The 18070-nt window shown below is 42.2% G+C and overlaps 1 protein-coding gene across 3 annotated transcripts in view; it reads right to left on the reverse strand.

Moving 5' to 3' along the window:
* LOC140575524 (SH2 domain-containing adapter protein F) overlaps nucleotides 1-18070 on the reverse strand; it is a 168138-nt gene that overhangs the window by 20985 nt on the left and 129083 nt on the right. The window contains exon 4 of one of the 3 annotated variants that reach the window (XM_072695883.1): nucleotides 10250-10414. The exons of the other annotated variants lie outside the window; for them this stretch is intronic. Within the exon in view, the coding sequence (XP_072551984.1) occupies nucleotides 10250-10414 (165 nt within the window). The remainder of the gene's footprint in view (nucleotides 1-10249; nucleotides 10415-18070) is intronic. 3 annotated transcript variants of the gene reach the window in all.

The raw sequence follows: 18070 nt of genomic DNA on the forward strand, positions 1-18070 counted from the left end.
AGTACAGGACAGCTTTTGAAAAGACAGAGCATATGTTTACATATAGCAGCCTGGTTCTATACAGTCCTGTTATTCAAAAACCCATCACTAGGGGGCGTCTACACCTCAACACCGAGGGCATTTTTCTGAATTGCTGGTGTTACCTCAGCACAAAATACCACTCACTCATCAACATCAGGTGGACATAAACAGCACCAAAACAGGCAGGATCTGCACTGTTAACAAAGAGGAACACGATGTAACTGTAATGTCGTCATTCTCAGGATTGGGAGCCCATCATGGAGACAAAACGTTTTATTAAAAAAAGTTATGGGTTGAATGTGACAGGGTTGAAAGTTCTGTGCTTAAATGGCTAATGCCTTTCTATGCTAGCAAAACACTATTGTTCAGTGTCTCACCTTTCTGTACTTGGCACTATGCCAAATATGTATTTTTATATTACATTTTTTTTATATACATAGAATAAGGAAGATCTCACCTCTATTCAAATCATGCAGAGATTTTGATGATGTCACTTCCTTAAATCAATATTTTTTAAATGACAGGGTTGAAAGGGACCAAACGAGATGTCAATCAAAGGGGTCACATAAATTCTGATATTTCTATTTTATGTATCACTATTATAATGTTTTCATTCTTAGGCATGTTATTATGTTATTATGTAATGTATGTCAGACATATTTTAGTGATTTTCCTCATTTATAATATTAACTATATGTCTCTGGCACTAAATCCTGCACCAAATCCTGAGAATCGTCCAATTAGTCTTGACCACTGAGTGAGAGTTGTGTTTGTATAGGCCTACATATATAAAGATCGGTGTGGACACAGATTGCAGCGTTTAGTCTGTGCATTGTATGTTTATAGGAAATGGTTAGTTGCCATGGAAACCTGTCTGGCAAAGCTGTTTTCGGCTCCTCGCTCCTGTCATAACTGTCAAATCACAATATGAGCGCTCCACAATAACAATAATAGAGGTGTGTGTGAGTGAGGGAGAGAGTGAGAGAGAGAGAGAGAGAGAGAGAGAGAGAGAGGGAGAGAGGGAGAGACTTAGATTGCTACTGCTGTGATGGGAAGCAGATCGGCACACTGGTGATGTAGTATGTTAAATGCACTAATTAGGAATGTCATTAAAAATATACTGGATGTGCGTGTTGATTGTTTGATAGGCTGAAATATGACAGATGTCAATGCTTTTACACACACAATTCAATACACACACAACATTAAAGTTCCTCTGAGCAGAGAGAGAGAGAGAGAGAGAGACAAAGAGCGAGAGAGTGAGACAGAGAGTGAGACATAGAGAGAGACAGAGAGAAAGAGAGAGAGAACGATAGAGAGATAGACAGAGAAAGAGAGAGAGAGCGATAGAGAGATAGACAGAGAGTGAGACATACAGAGAGACAGAGAGAAAGAGAGAGAGAGCGATAGAGATAGACAGAGAAAGAGAGAGAGAGCGATAGAGATAGACAGAGAGAGACAGAGAAAGAGAGAGAGAGCGATAGAGAGATAGACAGAGAAAGAGAGAGAGAGCGATAGAGAGATAGACAGAGAGAGACAGAGAAAGAGAGAAAGAGACAAAGAGTGGGAGAGAGAGAGACAGAGACAGAGAGTGAGACATAGAGAGAGACAGAGAGAAAGAGAGAGAGAGCGATAGAGAGATAGACAGAGAGAGACAGAGAAAGAGAGAGAGAGACAAAGAGTGGGAGAGTATTACAGAGAGAGAGAGACAGTGAGACAGAGAGAAAGAGAGACAGAGAGAGAAGGAAAGTGAGACAGAAAGAGAGAGAGAGACAGAGAGAGAGAGAGAGAGAGAGAAGGAATACATTATGTTTTGTCCAAGGTTGGACAAGCTTAACCTAATTTCATTCAACCTAAAGAGATTTTTGTAAAGTCTGTCTAACCTGGCAACAGTTGCTATGGGGATATTTTACAGTACCTCCGCAGATAAAACTAATCCAGCTTAAACTGGGATTAAGACAGAGAGGCACTTAATAAAGAGGAATCGCTTCCAGTGGAGTGGGCTGTGGCCTCCAGACCCTGTTCCACAAATGGTCACCACACCTCACCCATCCAGGCCTCCACTGACCCTCAGCCACTGCCTCTATCACAACCAGCACCTGAGAACGCTTGTAACCTTGACAACGGCATGTCCAGTCAGCAGTCACGTAGCTTAGATCAAGCTTCTTGTGTAAACACTATGGCACTCAAACTGACCCTGACCTTTTAATGGCTGCTGGACCGCACGTTTGCTTTTGTAGCGCTTTCCTCTGGTGGTGTAGCACAACTCACCTCCTGTTTGACTGTAGAAGACTAGGTCAGCAGTGAGAGTCTCTCCATTTGCTTAATCTCTCCATTAGTTAATCTATTCTACCTCTCCTAGATATACTGTAGCTCAGACCGGTTTTAAAGAAGTCAGAGACAAATTTCTCCTATTTCTGAAACTCAGAAACAACGTCTAGATGTTCTCAGTTTGAAGTATTGCCTCAAAAGTGGTCAAGAAAAAAAGTCGTCCCCCTCTGGCATCAAAGGCCTGTCGGGCACCGCAGTTATGCCTCAGGAAGGCTTTCTGTGTGAGAAGTTCATTCTCGGTACACCTTCACTACAACGGCTCTAGAACGTCCCACAAAGCTATCGGTTTCTGAGATGCTACCACCCTTCGTCCGCAGTCATGGTCATATGAGAATATTATTACCACCCCTGATTTGGAATGAACTGTGCCCAGGACGTCACAGATGCCATATGACAGGGTTTGCTGCATGTATAAATAAGCGAGCACACCAGTCAGTTGTAGCAGAAAAAAGGAAGCCATTTGACTGATGTCCAAAATAATGGGCATGATGATGGTCGCATCTCGCTAGTGTCATCTGAACCAAGGGTTGTTATTCCCACTATTAGAGTAGATAGCCATAATATTGTGCCATCACAAAAACAGTAATTTTAACACAGGCTTTTTTTACAGCTTTGCTTCCACATATGAAATGCATGGTTTTATGCATTAACTCTTTTGTTTTAATAAGTGAGGAAAGATTTCCATAAAACGATTTCTTTAATGTTGGCAATAGCTTTGGGTAAAGTTTAAGAAAATCTTAATTAAAATGTACTCCACCTAGTAAATCAGTAAATTAGTACCTGTTCCCATTATAGCAATCTGGAATATATCAAAATATGCAGTCATATGCAGTCATTTAACAGTCATATGCAATGGTTTGGACACCCCCAGTTAAATAACAAGCTTTCCTGATTTCTTATTAATAAATAAGTGAACAAGCTCTCTTTAGAGCCCGTTTTCTATATATTGGCTGAATTTGAACATATTGTAAAATAAGCAACATGCAAAATGTGGCGCATGCACAAGAATTATGTATTAAAATATGCAGAAGTGTGTTCTCCGTAGAGGATGTGTGACTTATTCACACTTAGAACATCAACAAAACGCGGTGTTTGATCGGATGTGTCCAAATGTTTGCATATGAGTGTAGCACAAATAGCAGCCTGTCAATATCAGCCTTGAAAGAAACAGCTGGCTAACTCACACTGTAGCTTCTGTGGCACTGCAGCTTCCTCTGATGGCTCCTCCTGCTTTGTGAACCAGCGTCCACAGTAAACAGTAATCAGCATGTGCTCGTTCAAATTCAAATTCCCAACCATTTTGGTCATTTATCTGGTCATTCCACTACATCCCATTTCATTCCCACGCAGGGAGAACACACCACGGAAGCTAGTGAACCACAAGGCCGGATTTTCTGTGAGGTGTCTTTCAGCACTCACCACGAGGAGTACAAGCGTATTCGTCTTGTGGTTTACACCCTGTCAGAGTGTGACCCCCCTAAATCTGCAGTGTAATGAAACCAGGCCTGAAAGACCGCCTTTCTTTTCTCACCTTTATAAGAAGCAGTTTAGAGGAATCAGTAGAGCGCTCCATGTGACAATACTTTAACACACAGGGGAGATTGTTCATCTCTCTCTCTTCCAACTTTGAGGCTTCTCTCCTTCTCCTTCTCTCTCACACAATTTCAAGCTTTCCTGACAGCGTTTATGTCTAGAGTCTTCATTCTTTTTTTTTACTTTCCGGAGTCTCCTTTTTTCCCTCTCTTCTCTTTTGGTCGGAGCTTCTATTATAGCTATGAGAGGAGAGCTCTCATGTGATTGTCAGTCTTCTCTGTGACAATAGCCGGAATGACAGCGGTATTAAACCTGTGTTGAATTCCATCCAGAGACAGACAGACTTATTTTCCGCTGCTCTCTCCAGCAGGGGACACACAGAGTGGAGAAGATTGAAGAGAGTATTGGGGTAAAAGTGGAAGATTGGCAGAGACATGGAGGCTGAGAGCAAGGGAGAGGCAGAGGTAAGGAGATTGTTAGAAGAATATGAAGAGAAGAGAGTTGGAAAAGGAGGAAAAGAAGGAGAACAGACATTACAGACATTAAACAGACTCTGTTTATTCGTATTCCCGGGTGTATGTCACATGGACTGAATAGAATCTCTTTATCAGAGCAATTTGTGAGTCAAAGAATGATTGATGGGTGGAAAGCACCTCCCATCCGAGCCATCTTTCAGCACAGTGCAGGCCAGTCTGGGGCGGAGATAACGCAAGGTCAGGCCTCAATCACAGGCCCATCGCATAGGGTATCTTCACAAGGCAGAGCCCCACACTAACCCTGGGTCTTAATGGATTCAGCTCAAATGTCAAATCAATTATGTGACCAAACAGAAGGTTAAAGATCCATGTTTTGCTTTTTCTTATTCTTTCTCCAGACTGAATTTCCACTGCTCCTGATGTTTGTAACAGAAAGGTCTTACTTTTAATTCGCCCTAAAAACATTGAATTCTTCTGCCTTACAGTGTCTCCGTCCCTGGAGATGTCGGTTTCAAATGATGCTTTAAAAGCTCCACTGACAAAAACATGTCCTTACAATGACCTAATAACATAATGGTATGTTTGAAGGAGTAAAGGTAAGCCCAAAGAAGCCAAAGAACACTGTAGCAACTGTTAAGCATGGTGGTGGGAGCATAATGCGTTGGTGCTGTTCTACTGATAGCAGAGCTGGTACAACTGCCAAGTTCTTTAGCATAACCCCAAACCATCATCCAGATGGTTGAAAGTTAAATATAACTAGGTTATGAATAAATGTTTCCCAAAACACACCAAAGCAGGCTTTTAAGCTTTTGGAATGACCATCCCAAAGTTCTGACCTGAAGCCTATTGAAAATATGAGGACTGTGCTTTTTAAGTCAGGTCACTGCTAGGAAGCCAATACATTGAGTAGAACTGTACCAATGTTGCCAAGACGAGTGGTCAGATATCCACCCAGAATTGTTGATGGATGCCAAAAGTCTCTGGTCAAAGTGCAACTTGATGAGGGACATTTAACTGCCCTTACTTTTAACTACCTAAGGATGTTTAATTATCCTGCCTTACAGAGCATCCGTCCTTGCTGTCTAGTAACTGCTATTGATTAGGATGAGGCGTCGACTTCAAATGATGCATCAAAAGCTCCACTGACAAAATGAAGTCTTGCATTACTTAACATATAACATCATTCTCATTTATCACCATGAGTCAGATTAGCTGCTCTATAATATCAATCAATCAATGACTAACACTAATCATCTGGTTACAGTGGCGCCTGTCGAGGAGAGGGATCTACATATGAGGCAGCAAGTGAACAGTCTGTTTCTGAAGTTCATTTGTATCGAAGGCAGGAGAAATGGTCAAGTGTAAGGATTTGAGACACTCTGACAAGGGCCAAACTGTGGGGTTTTCCCATTATGTCAGTGTCAGTACCTACCCAAAGTGATCCAAGGAAGGACAACTGGTGAACCAGCGACAAGGTCAGGGGCACCCAAGGCTCACTTATACAGTCAATAGATTTCTATTATAGTCACAAGCAGCTCATTGCTACGTACAGTCACAATAACGAACGTTACCCACTCACTGTTTTATAATTTTTTACAGTGTTTATGAACAAAAACATGTCTTAACTGTTGTATAAATCTAAAATGAATAAAATAAGTAAGTAAATAAATCAGATTTCATGGGAAACTCTACAAAAGGCCCTGTTCCTCATGACTCCCATGTTGAGGACCACTGGTTTGCAACACCACAGGCTTTGAGGACTGCTTCATATTTATGCTGAGTACCATCTTGTTGACTGGAAAATGCTGTTTACTGTTGTTACGTATCCTACTTCTTTCACATGCTGAAAAATAATGCACTTAAAATTCAAATATATTTAATTATTAGAATGTATTTCATTTCTGGGCCCAGCTGAAGTGCCTTAGATTTGCATGAACATACAATAAACTCTTCTAAGTTTGCCTTTTTGGGGATATGGTCTATATTCTATAATTGCTGTTGTATGAAAACCTGAAGAAAAATGTGGGTGAAGTATTTAGTAATGTAACAAGCATGCTATTTCACGTCAAACCAAGAGCTAACAGGTCTGGGCAGGAGTTACGGCTGAATCAGAAAGTAAGCACAATCTTTTCCAAGGCTGGAAAGCAACGACCTGGCCACCAGCTGTGGGCGAGATCTACACACCTCACTGGATAAATAAAACCAGCAAAGAAGGCAAACACACACTCACGCACATGCATCAAACGCATCCACATTGCTCACATTCACTGTGACACACTAAGAGAGATGAACCGCCCTTCCTGAGCACATTTACTAATTAAGTCCACTAATTAATTCTCATTTACTAATGGCACTTCCATCAAGCAAGAGCACTACTCAGAGGGGAAGGCCATTTGTAATGCACTGCAGTGTTACAGGGTTGCAATTAAGTTTTCGCATTTGACTGCTGACATGATTAACAAGTCAGCGTCTCATTGCTATGCTGAACGCATAGCGCCAAAATCCCACCACGTCAAAACCGAGAAACTGGCAGGTGACGGCCAGACAGGCCCACGCTGATTATTTTTTCCAAGATCCTATTTCATGGGAATATCTTTGCAACACTTCAACAGGCTGTGCTGGATGACTTCTACAATAATACACTGTTTACAGGACCCCCACCTGAGGCCTAAATCTCTGCTGGATTAAGCAGAAAAATACAGCCTTGTTCTGCATCAAATGCCGGTATACAATCTAATGAATCCAAATCAGACAAAGCAGAGGAACCCTCGACAGGCCCCAGCCCAGCAGTTGAGCTCATATAATGAAAGCCGGATATCTTTTAATGATATTGCTTTGTATTCTACAGAGAGATAAAGGTAAGAGTAGGGGGGTGGGGGGTGGAGCTGAAAGCACATACAATTAAATCAGGTGAGAAAACAAAAGAACTCTCCGGCTTTTCATTCCAGTCAAACAAAAAGATTCTCTGCCATTTATATGCAGATGTAATTCCTGGCCTGTCAACTAATCTCCAGAAATTAAAATCATGTCTAGCTAATTGAGGGGAGGTAGACTAGTAAACCAGTCTCTATTAAAAGCTATGGCCTGCAATTGATTGCAGAGTTGCGGCTACAGGTGGCACTGAAGGGTTTGCGTGTCTTAATGTAGTGAAAGTTTAGTGAACGATTGAATTTTTCGTGTCTCTCAAGAAGGTGGAAACTCGGATGACAAGAACAAAAAGCTGAAGTTCTGTTAGGTCCCACTGTTTTTTTTTTTTGTTGTTGTTGCAGTAAAAAAAATACTTATTTATTATTTCTAGAAAAAACAGATAAAATATAAAAATGTAGCCTTTTGTAACTAAAATAAAGAAATGTAAAAATAAATTAATAATTTAAAGATAATTTAACAAAATAAAAAACATAATTTAACAAAATAAAAAATATAAAAAGATATTTTTTGAATAAAATAATAAATAATAATAAAAGCTATATATTTAAAAGAATAAATAAAAAAATAAATAATAATAATAAAGTAAAAATATTTGTTTCCCTTTAAGCTCACTTTAAGCTTTAGTCTGAAGAGTTTATACTTGTTAAGCCTTGAACAAACTCCTTAAGTTTAAAATACATTTAGAATAACATCATCTCAAAGGGCGACGAAAGTGTCAAAGGACAGAAAAATTGTCATTCAGCAAAAATGTGTTGAAAGACGACAAAGAGTAGCACAGAAGATTAGCTCTCCACTCTCCCCCGGCTTCATGAACTGACCCCTTAACCCACATATTCCTTTGAGAAGACAGAGTGATGCAGATCAACTTACTCCTAATCTCCAGAACTGGCCTTTGGCCCAGATCAATCAAGGTTAACTTACATCCAGCCGACACGCTGAAACCTCCACACATCACTCCAAGAAACGGATACCTTCCTCTTGCTTTTTGCCACATAAATCTTGATTTAGGGTAGTGCTCAAGGTCGACGTGATACATTCGTGTCCATGAGGACTTTTTCTGTGGCGGAGAGATGAAATGAATGCTGGGATTGAGTCACACAACACTTTTACACTGGACACCAATGAGCGGACGCTTGCGCAAGCACATTGCATTGTAGAATTCGCAAGCTGGTTTTTTCTTTTTATATGAAGATAAGACATCTGCTGCTCCAGCATTTCAGATCATATTTCCTGGTGTACGTCTGTAATCTCTTGAGGGAAATTACCGCAACTGTGTTTTCTCTGCACACTAAAAGCATAACAGTAGCCCCGCCTGAAAGTTTAATATCATATTCCATTGAAAGTGGCCCACTGACTGCCAATAACACCAAATGTTCTCCACATATTGGAAAGAAGGAAAAAAAAGGGATATGTGATGCTTGGGTCACCTACGTCTGCAATTATCCAAAGGGAGGTTAGTCCAATGGCATTAAAACCAATGAGCTGCTTTCAGTAACACTGGAGCCTGGTGATTTTCTGCCTCAGAGGAAGCAGGTGTTCGCCAATGGACAGAAGCATTAATCACACGGCACCCCATTAGCTTTATTTGAACATTTTAGCTTCATATGTTCACAGCTACTTCAAAAGATGCTCATTGAGTCCACAGAGCATCACCAGAACATTGCCAGCATATCATTCTGAAGTCAACTTAACACTGCTACAAAAAAAACATCTCTCCAATCTAGGTCCACACATGGGTTTATGCTTTTAGTCTTCATTTTCATATTGATTATGATTGGATTTGTTGTAACTGTAACATATACTCTTCATTTCTGGGTGTGTGCTGATTTGCAGTGATTAAACATAGAGCACACTAAGAGGAATGGTGGGTACAATGAGGGATAAGGAACTTCTCAAGTTATTATAAGCACTATAAAAGCAGCTGATTTTAAGGCCAGAAAGAAAATGAAGACCTCCGATTGGACAGAATCCAATGCTATGTTGAGATCCAAGGAGCTAATATGGAACACCAAGACAGCAGACAGAGCAAAGACGTACGTTAGTGCAGAGTTGGGATTGAGTGTATATACGACTCCATAAAATGGTAGGAAATAGTCCACAAGAAGGACACAGGTCTTAACTGTCCCAGATGCTAGCATTCAAATACTGAAAACAGGGTTCAGGGAGAATTTGAGAATACTTTACCGGTCAGTTATTCGCTTTAAAGGAGCTGTAAAGTTTTATAATAATAAAATATTAGTGAACTGGAGGCCACTGCTCATGAGGAATGAGCTAAGATTCCATAGGAATGCTGCCAGAGGCTGGTGCCTGGCTATGCATCAGGTTTGCAGCAGGTACTAAAGACGCTAGTCCAGGGGTTGCCATGGAGGGGTTGAATAATTCGGAGACTGCATTAAACATTTAATTAGCTGTGTTGAGCTATTTAAATTCCTCTTGTTTGATTGGTTTATTGCAAATGGCTGAAAGTTTGTACATTTCGCTAAGAAACTGAATTTGCCCAGGGGGGTTGAATAATTTTGATTGCAACAACTGTTAATGCATACCAGTATTAGCTTGGCCCTAACATGCTATTGGAAGTGCTTATTATCGTACAGTCCTCAATTTTTCAAGTTCGCCACTGTGATCTTCTAAAACACATCATTCTGCTACATGAGGAGATCGGTCTCAAACAATGGCATGGACAAGCCTACAAGTGATCTCACGCTAGGAAGATCCCAGAGATCTATGTGCTGGAGCAAGCAGAACAGGCAGAACAGTGAAGAGCAGGGTTTGAGGGTAAAGTGAAGACTCTGACAGGTCTGAACCTCAACCCTTGAACCAACTGTCCAATGAAAGACAACCGCAGCAGTGTTTTTGTGATGGTGATGATGGCCTTCAGTCCACAGACAACGGAGGAGCGGTTGGTGATGGTAGTGGGGATGGATGGATGGATGGAGGGTGGAGGTGAGGGTCAGACCCACCCTGGTGGTGCTGGTCACCGCAGGCCGTGGCTGAGCTGGTCTGTCCGGGGGAGGGCTGAGACGGCTGAGGAGGAGGAGACTCCTCCACCTCCACCAACGGGGAAGTGGTGCTGAGCTGGCCCACAGGAGGAGGCCACGGCAGGTCCTTTATCACTTTAATCTCTACTGCAGGGCCGCAGAGAGAGAGAGAGAGAGGGAGAGGAAAGAGAAGGAAAGAGAAGGAAGAGGAAAAAAGAGGGATGGGAAGGGAGAAGAGAGATTTTGAATGAGTGAAGGTAAAGTGCTGAAAGAAAGGTCAGTCTAAGCAGGTTCAGGTGCAGGACACAGCAGTTACAATGAGACAGGAAGGAAGTGGACCAGGAAAGCTGCACTGGAGAAAGTTAGAAAGTTAGTAAAGACAAGTCTCTCTCGCTCTCTCGCAGCGTTTCTCACTCTCTCTCTCTTAACGAGGGATTATGTCTGGTGTGGATTAACCAATCTGGAGTTCTGAAGCCCTCATTACTCCTCAGGATTTAGGAGAGGTCTCAGAAACCTGAAACACTGACGATTCCTTTAACAAAGCAGAGTGCAAAAGAAAGATTCCCCCCCAAAGGCCAGCACTTCAAAGAGTGAACACACGTCTGGATAGAGTGAGCGAGTTGCTTGAATCTCCCTTCAAACAGTGAAGGCTGTACTGCTACACCAGCTAATGAAGAAACGTGGCACTGTGACAGTAACCAGTGCACAAATGAGCTTGAGGAAAAATAGCCAAGTGAACCCAAAAGGGAATTCATCTGAATTAATAAAACAAAGGGAAAGTCATGCCAATTTGTTTTTCCTTCACCCTGTTGAGGTTCAAATAGAGGAGACCACTCATAAACCACACAATTCTACTGCATATGAGAGGACGCTGAGCATTTCTTGGCCTTCACGTCCCTGAAGGGTGTTCTGTTTGCTAAGGTCCCCCAAATGTGGCTGAATGAGAAACTGAAGGACGTGACTAGTGTCTCCTTTGACACTTCTACTACATCTTCTGAACCAGACTGATTACATTACCAAGGACTTGACTCTTATTGGTGTGGGGTGGTGTACGGCCTGGTAAGGGCCCCAGAGAAGACAGTGCTGCTGCCCACTTTGCTACACCAACTGCACCTCGGTTGAAACAAAGAGTGTTTGTAATGTGGTGTTTTTTTTAACCTTTTCCAGGTTAAATATGGTATTATTTGGAGTTGGAGTTGGAGTCGGTTAACCCTTTATGTTCCTGACTTTTGTTCTTGGTAACTTTACTGTGAAGTAACTGTATGAATTTGTTCAGTTCCACCAGCAGCTCACATACTGAGCTTATTCATTTACTTCACTTAAAAAGCCCACTTCCCTTTATATTGTGTCAACATTTCATGAGGAAGGTAAAGATGCACGAAATGTGTCCTCCGTATTTTACTCATCTGTGGTAGTGAACACACACACACACACACACATACTAGTGAGCTAGGGGTAGTGAGCACACACACACCCAGAGCGGTGGGCAGCCAACTCCAGCGCCCAACTGTGACAGCTTGCCGAGCCCAGGTATCGAACCCACAACCCTATCATCAACAGCCCTCTAACCGCTGAGCCACCGCTGCCCTTTCCAAAACGCCAAAGGTCCAAAATGTACATTATGTACATGTACATGTTTTTCCCCTGTCCTATAAAGTTTTAGTGATATCTCAATATTTAAAACTGTCAAACTTGCCCAGAACAGTACAATCCCAGATGACTAAACTCCTGCGATCCGCTTGGCGCAGCCAGCCTTCAGCACGTCACAAGAAGGAGTGGAGCGGCTGTCTGAGGTGAAATAAAGCTGCCAGATTGTTTACTGCAGCGTGGAGCTGCACTGCGCTTTACAGGCTGATAAAGTGACAAAGTGACTCCTGCAGTGCGAGCATCTAAACAGCGAGTTATGGACTCGTCCTTGTCCCCCAGCCGCAGTGGAGCATGGCTGCTGCCGCACTGCATTCTATGTTAATGAATGGAGCTCTGGAGGCCCTGCGGCATGGAGCCGAGGCTGAGTTCTACCGTCAGCATTCTGGGCCCACGCTCTCCTCACAATGACAGCCAGTGGTTCAAGAACGGCTGGCTCGCGATGGCAGCCAGTGGAGGAACTGTTATCTCCTCCTTGCTGGTGGAGCGGGACGTAGCCGGCGAGTCAGAGAGAGGTCAGCGGCTTTGACGGCTAATATAATAAGTTCTTCTACAGCAGGGTGAAGCTGGGGGGCTGCCGGTGGCCTGATTAAAGTGCTAATTCTCATTCGCCTGCCGCAGATTAGCGTGTAATTGTTTTGGGAGAGGGGAGCTCGGCCGCTTTTTCCCTCCAGAAACAGAGGGAAGTCAATTCGCACAGGTCAGAGGCAGCTTAGCTGACATAGTAATGAGATGAATTGTCACACTTCTGATTTTCCCCACTGAAGGGGAAGTGAATCAAGTGGCAGCCTTTCAAAAGCCTTTCGAGTTCCTGCTCCTAAGCCTCGTTAGAACTCGCTTAGGTTTGCTGCCGTCCGTGAGCTGCTTGGCCTTGCCGGTGCAGTGTGTGGTACAGATCAGGAAGGCTTACAGTCTTGGCAAACTCCCTGCTGCAAAATGACTCTGAGGGTAAGTGTGGTACATGGAGCAGAAAGGGTATGTCTACACTGTGGAAATAAAGAGAACAAACAGTGTTTCTCAATCTCAGACCTGTGAACTCCACGTGGGGGTGTAAAAACGTCAGGGAAATGTCAAAATTGTGTAAAAATTAAGAACATCCCAATCCCTTTTTTAATTGATAATAAAATTCTTCTATTGGCATATAAAGCACTACATGGTTTCACCCTGAGTATATGTGAGACCTCACTTCCTATTACAAGCCATCAGGATTACTCAGGTCACAGGGTGCTGGATTCTTACTAGTTCCCAGAAAAGCCTTTTATTATAAAGCCCCCTCCAGCTCTGGAATAACCAGCTCTGTAATACACTCAGACAGTCTCAATCTTTTAGTCTAGACTGAAAACTTACTTGATTAGTTTAGCTTTAGGTAATTAATGACTGCAGATCCAGGGGTTTGTGGACATAGGAAATTGTGGTGAACTGAGATGCTAGTGTTGGTGCAGTGTTACAAGGTGCTCCCATGTCTGTGTTACCTTCTGGCTCTCTCCTTTAAGTTGGGCTGACTGATAGTATTTGCTACTATCATCATTACTTTTACCACCATTAACATCATAGTTTGATTGATTGATTGATGTTTTTTGAACATATTAGGTATCAGCTATTTAAAGCTGAGAGATGACACCAAATCCTATTCTCAGCCACTCAGCCCGTGTTTTACAATACTCAATATTGCGCTATCGTGCTATCTCTAGTTGGGATGCCAAACAGGTGTGCGGCAGTTTCTGATTAGGCTTAATTGGACTGGTGGCAGTGTTCATCTAAACATGCCAAATCTAGCATAATTTCCTATGAAAGAATGCAGTTTCAGTAAAGCCTGAGTGCCACTAAGTCCTAAAAACCCAGTCCCCCCAAAGCTGAGGAATATATGAACAAATGCCAACCAACATTACTGAAGGCTGCATGCCTAACATCTGAAGCTAAACATTCTCAGAATGATCCATGCTGAACTTTGGCTGAGCTCACTGCTGCGGATGAGTCTTACAGATCAGTTAGCTTTACCCTGCATATGACACTCTGTCCTTTCTCTGAACCAATCAGTAGCTGGCTGCCAGTCGGGACAGACTCGGCATGTATAAATTGCCTGCATGTTCCCGAAACACCCAGGGGGCAAAAACCGAGCGGAGGAAGAGGGACGTTATTTCATGTTATGCTGTCCTGATTCGAGCCCGATCTGGATGAGCTGCAGAACTTGTCGCATAATCAAGAAGTAGGACACAGTCGGTTTGCAGGACATACTCCATTTCACACCCTCATTCATGCCTGACAAAGTTTTAATTAAGAGACTCAAACAAGACACTGCTGGAGAAAAAAAAGTGGTACAATGTTAACAGGCTTAAGGCTGGCTGAGTTTAAGCAGTCTGATAGGGGTGTTATTAGCAGCTGAGAAGAATGGAGTTGGGAGCCTTGAGTGTATCGCCCTTTCCAGCACCCTGGTTTCAAGGGTTCCCTCCTAGCACGCCTCCCATGAAAATCAAGCTTGTTTGGTTTCTATCCGATGTACAACTGTGGCAGGAGACACCTGGAGGTCCTGTGATGACATTTTAGGAGTGTTGAAGAGGTCTGCTCTTGGACTGTACCTGCTAGGTTACCCTGACCTGGTCATGTTGGCAGTTGAATGGCTGATTTCTAACTGTTCTGAGATCTTCTTAAATCCCTTCCAAGACTCATATACATCTACAATCTTCTTCCTGAAAGCCTCAGAGAGCTCTTTGGATCTTGCCACAGTGATATCACTCACAAAACCAAAAGTATGGACCAGAAAAAGAGACTTTAACCTATGGACAAAACACAGGCCTGACCATGAGCACATCTGTGAAGGCATGAGGATATCTGACACAACAGACACATGAGCACATGCACAAAACTGGACAAGGACAGACCAAAACAAAGGGCTACAGTGATGCAGACAAAACAGACAGGACACCTGGAAGCACTGACAAAAGGGGAAGGGTGACAAAACCTGGATACAATAAGGAGAAGGCAGGAAACGGAGAGGAGACTCAGAACAGGTAGATGAACACCTTGCCAGGTAACATTTACAGAGAAGCAGAAAGCAAGGGCAGACATGAGGGTCTTGAAGGCGGGGCTATTACTAACACTCCTCCTCTTCTACTTTTCAGTGAGAGACCTGATCAACTCCAGTCTCCGGCCTTTTATGCCTTTGAACAACGCCGTGCCAAGTACGCTCCGCTACTGTAGAGGAATAAGTGCAACACGTTTTATTCAAATGAGGTAATCACAGTGCTTATCGCTGAATACCAATATCATATTGTAAATAAGAGAAATGCCTGTTCACACAAGAGTGCCTCTCGACTTGGCTCTGCTTAATGCAGCCTGCTGATTGCATACTTATCCAAACCAAGTGGGTGTTGAGTGATGTATGACGGTTCATTACCATACAGAAAGCTTTCAGCATTTGACATTTCATTCCTGGCTTGTTGAACAATTAAATGCTAAATGGAAAAGAAAGAAATTCAACATGTTTCCAAAGAAAGAACTTGCTTAGGTTTGAATGCTTGAAGTATTAAAGTCCATACAAGTATATATATATATATATATATATATATATATATATATATATATATACACACACACACACACACACACAAATCTTTAACAGTAGTGGTGATGTCTGTGGGGGGTAGCATCACCGCTGTCAATGTGTGTATGTGAAGATAAGGACTCAATAACCTCTGCAGTCCAGAGCTAAGGGATCAACACCATCCTAAGTACATGTGAATGCATGTGTGTGTGTTTGAGGGAGAGTGATGATAGAGGTCTATCAGTAAGGTTATCAGCAGACAATGGCAAGGCAGAAAAAATGAAGCTGAAGCTTTTTGAAGGAGGCTACCTCCACTCTCTTCTATATACCCAGTTTCAACTCAGGGATTTGTGGTTTTAACATCAACAACAACAATTTATTATCATTATCATTATTATTATTATTATTATTGGTAGTAGTAGAAGTAGTATGAAGAAGGAGAGCTCCAGTAGTACTAGATGTAATAGCATTAGTAGTAAAACAGTTGAAGTAAAAGTAGAGGTAGCAGCAGCAGTAATGACAGTAGATGTAATGGCATTGGAACTACCTGTAGAAGCAGTATTAGCAGTATAAGTGAAAACAGTTAAGGTAATAGTAGTAGCAGCAGCAGCTGTAGCAGGAATGACAGTAGATGTAATGGCATTGGAACTACCTGTAGAAGCAGTATTAGCAGTATTAGTTAAAACACTTGAGGTAATAGTAGTAGCAGCAGCAGCTGTAGCAGTAATAACAGTAGAAGTAATAGCATTGGTAGGTCTAGTAGAAGTAATAATGGCAGTACTAGTAAAACATTTTGGGTGATGAAACAATAGCAGCAGCAGTAGCAGTAATAACAGTAAATGTAATGGCATTGTAACTACTTGTAGACAGTAGTAGCAGTATTAGTAAAAACAGTTGGAGTAATAGTAATAGCAGCAGCTGTAGCAGTGATAACATTCAAAGTAATTGCATTAGTAGTGCTAACAGAAGTAATAATAGCAGATGTCGTGGCATAACAGTCTACACAATAGCATTTGCACTACCTGTAGAAGGGGACGTAGCGGTATTAGTTAAAACACTTGAGATAATAGTAGTAGCAGTATCTGTAGAAGTAGAAGCAGAAGTAGAGGCATTAGTAAAAACAGAAGTAATAGCAGCAGCAGCAGTGATAACAGTAGAAATAATTGCATTACTACTACCAGCAGAGGTAGTAAAAGGAGTAGTGGCAAAGACAATCAACCCCTTAACACTCCTTAAGGCTTATTACACACTGTTCAGTAACTACAGGGACTTCTGTACAAACTGGTGGGGCCCCTCTTTGGTAACAGAAGCCCCCAGTGGCCATAGGCTTTGGGTTGAAGGGTTGAAGTAATAGAAGCAGTAGCAGTAGTAAACACAGAAGAAGGCATAATATGTAATAATAGCTTAATAGACGCATTTATTGTTCTTCATTTTGGCTGACATCCCAGCACTTCTGGAGTGAAGGTTTTCCAGCTTCCAAGTAGGCCTATGTTTATGTACAGAACTGAGCATATAAGATAACGACTGCAAACCTAGCCCACAACAGAGCACCCCACACTTACTCTTATGAATCTCTCGACGTACATCTTTATTTAATCTTATCAGCCACCTACTGCCTGCATGAGTGTATGTAGGCGAGAGAGTGTGTGTGTGTGTGTTTGAGTATAACAGCAGGGTAAGAGGAGTATCCATCTGAAGTGATTAAGTGAAGTCAATATACACAATCCTGCAGAGCCCCAGCAGGAGCGCAAATCTGCATCCTACCAAGGACCCCACAGGTCCACACAGCAGCGAATGCAAATACCAGAGAGGAACTACAACACAACACAACTCAGCAGACAAAGAGTCGCTAATTCTTCATCCTTCAATGGACTTAATGAAGATTAATGGAGTAAAATGGTACACGCTTTTAATACCACAGTGCCTGGTAATCACTTTCACACTGACTTCTCCCCCCCCCATGAAGTTCTTAAAGTTCTAGGACTTCTTCCCAGCCACCTTCACTTTCACGTGGATGTACATTCATCTCAATTAGCTGCACATATTTTCTGACTTGACAGCTCAATTCAAAACTCTGGATGAAAATAAAGTGCAGCGTAATATATATGTACACATAGAGGGAGGGAGAGAGCTGGGGAACATGGGAAATCACAGAGCGAAAGGCGGGCTGTGAAGAGCTGCGTATTTTCATGCGAAAATGAAAACAGTATAAAAAAACGAAGGCAGTGACCCAGATACAGCCGGAGAGAAAATCATCTCCTAAAGCACCTCCTGGAAGTCTGCTGATAAGAGTTGCACACTTCTTTCATTTCAATGCGGCCCATAAGAGCAGAGCTAACTATAGAACATCTAATAGGATCTTACGGATGTTCCGAACGTGACCTCTGGATGACTTTTCGCCGGGGATGTAGCGAACCAAAGAGTCTTAAGGAAGAAATTCGTCTTAAATGTGCTTTTTTCTTTAACTTCATCCCTCATCAGATATTTTTCAAAAATCTTCTTATGTGTATTTTTAATCATTTTTGTAGCTTTTCTTAAATATGTCTTACATAGTTTACCACTACGATAACCTCAGCCTTAACCTGACGATAACCTCACGCTGGTCTTTGTCTGTAAGC

The sequence above is a fragment of the Salminus brasiliensis genome, chromosome 13, assembly GCF_030463535.1.
Source record: "Salminus brasiliensis chromosome 13, fSalBra1.hap2, whole genome shotgun sequence".
In the NCBI taxonomy this organism is placed as follows: Eukaryota; Metazoa; Chordata; class Actinopteri; order Characiformes; family Bryconidae; genus Salminus; species Salminus brasiliensis.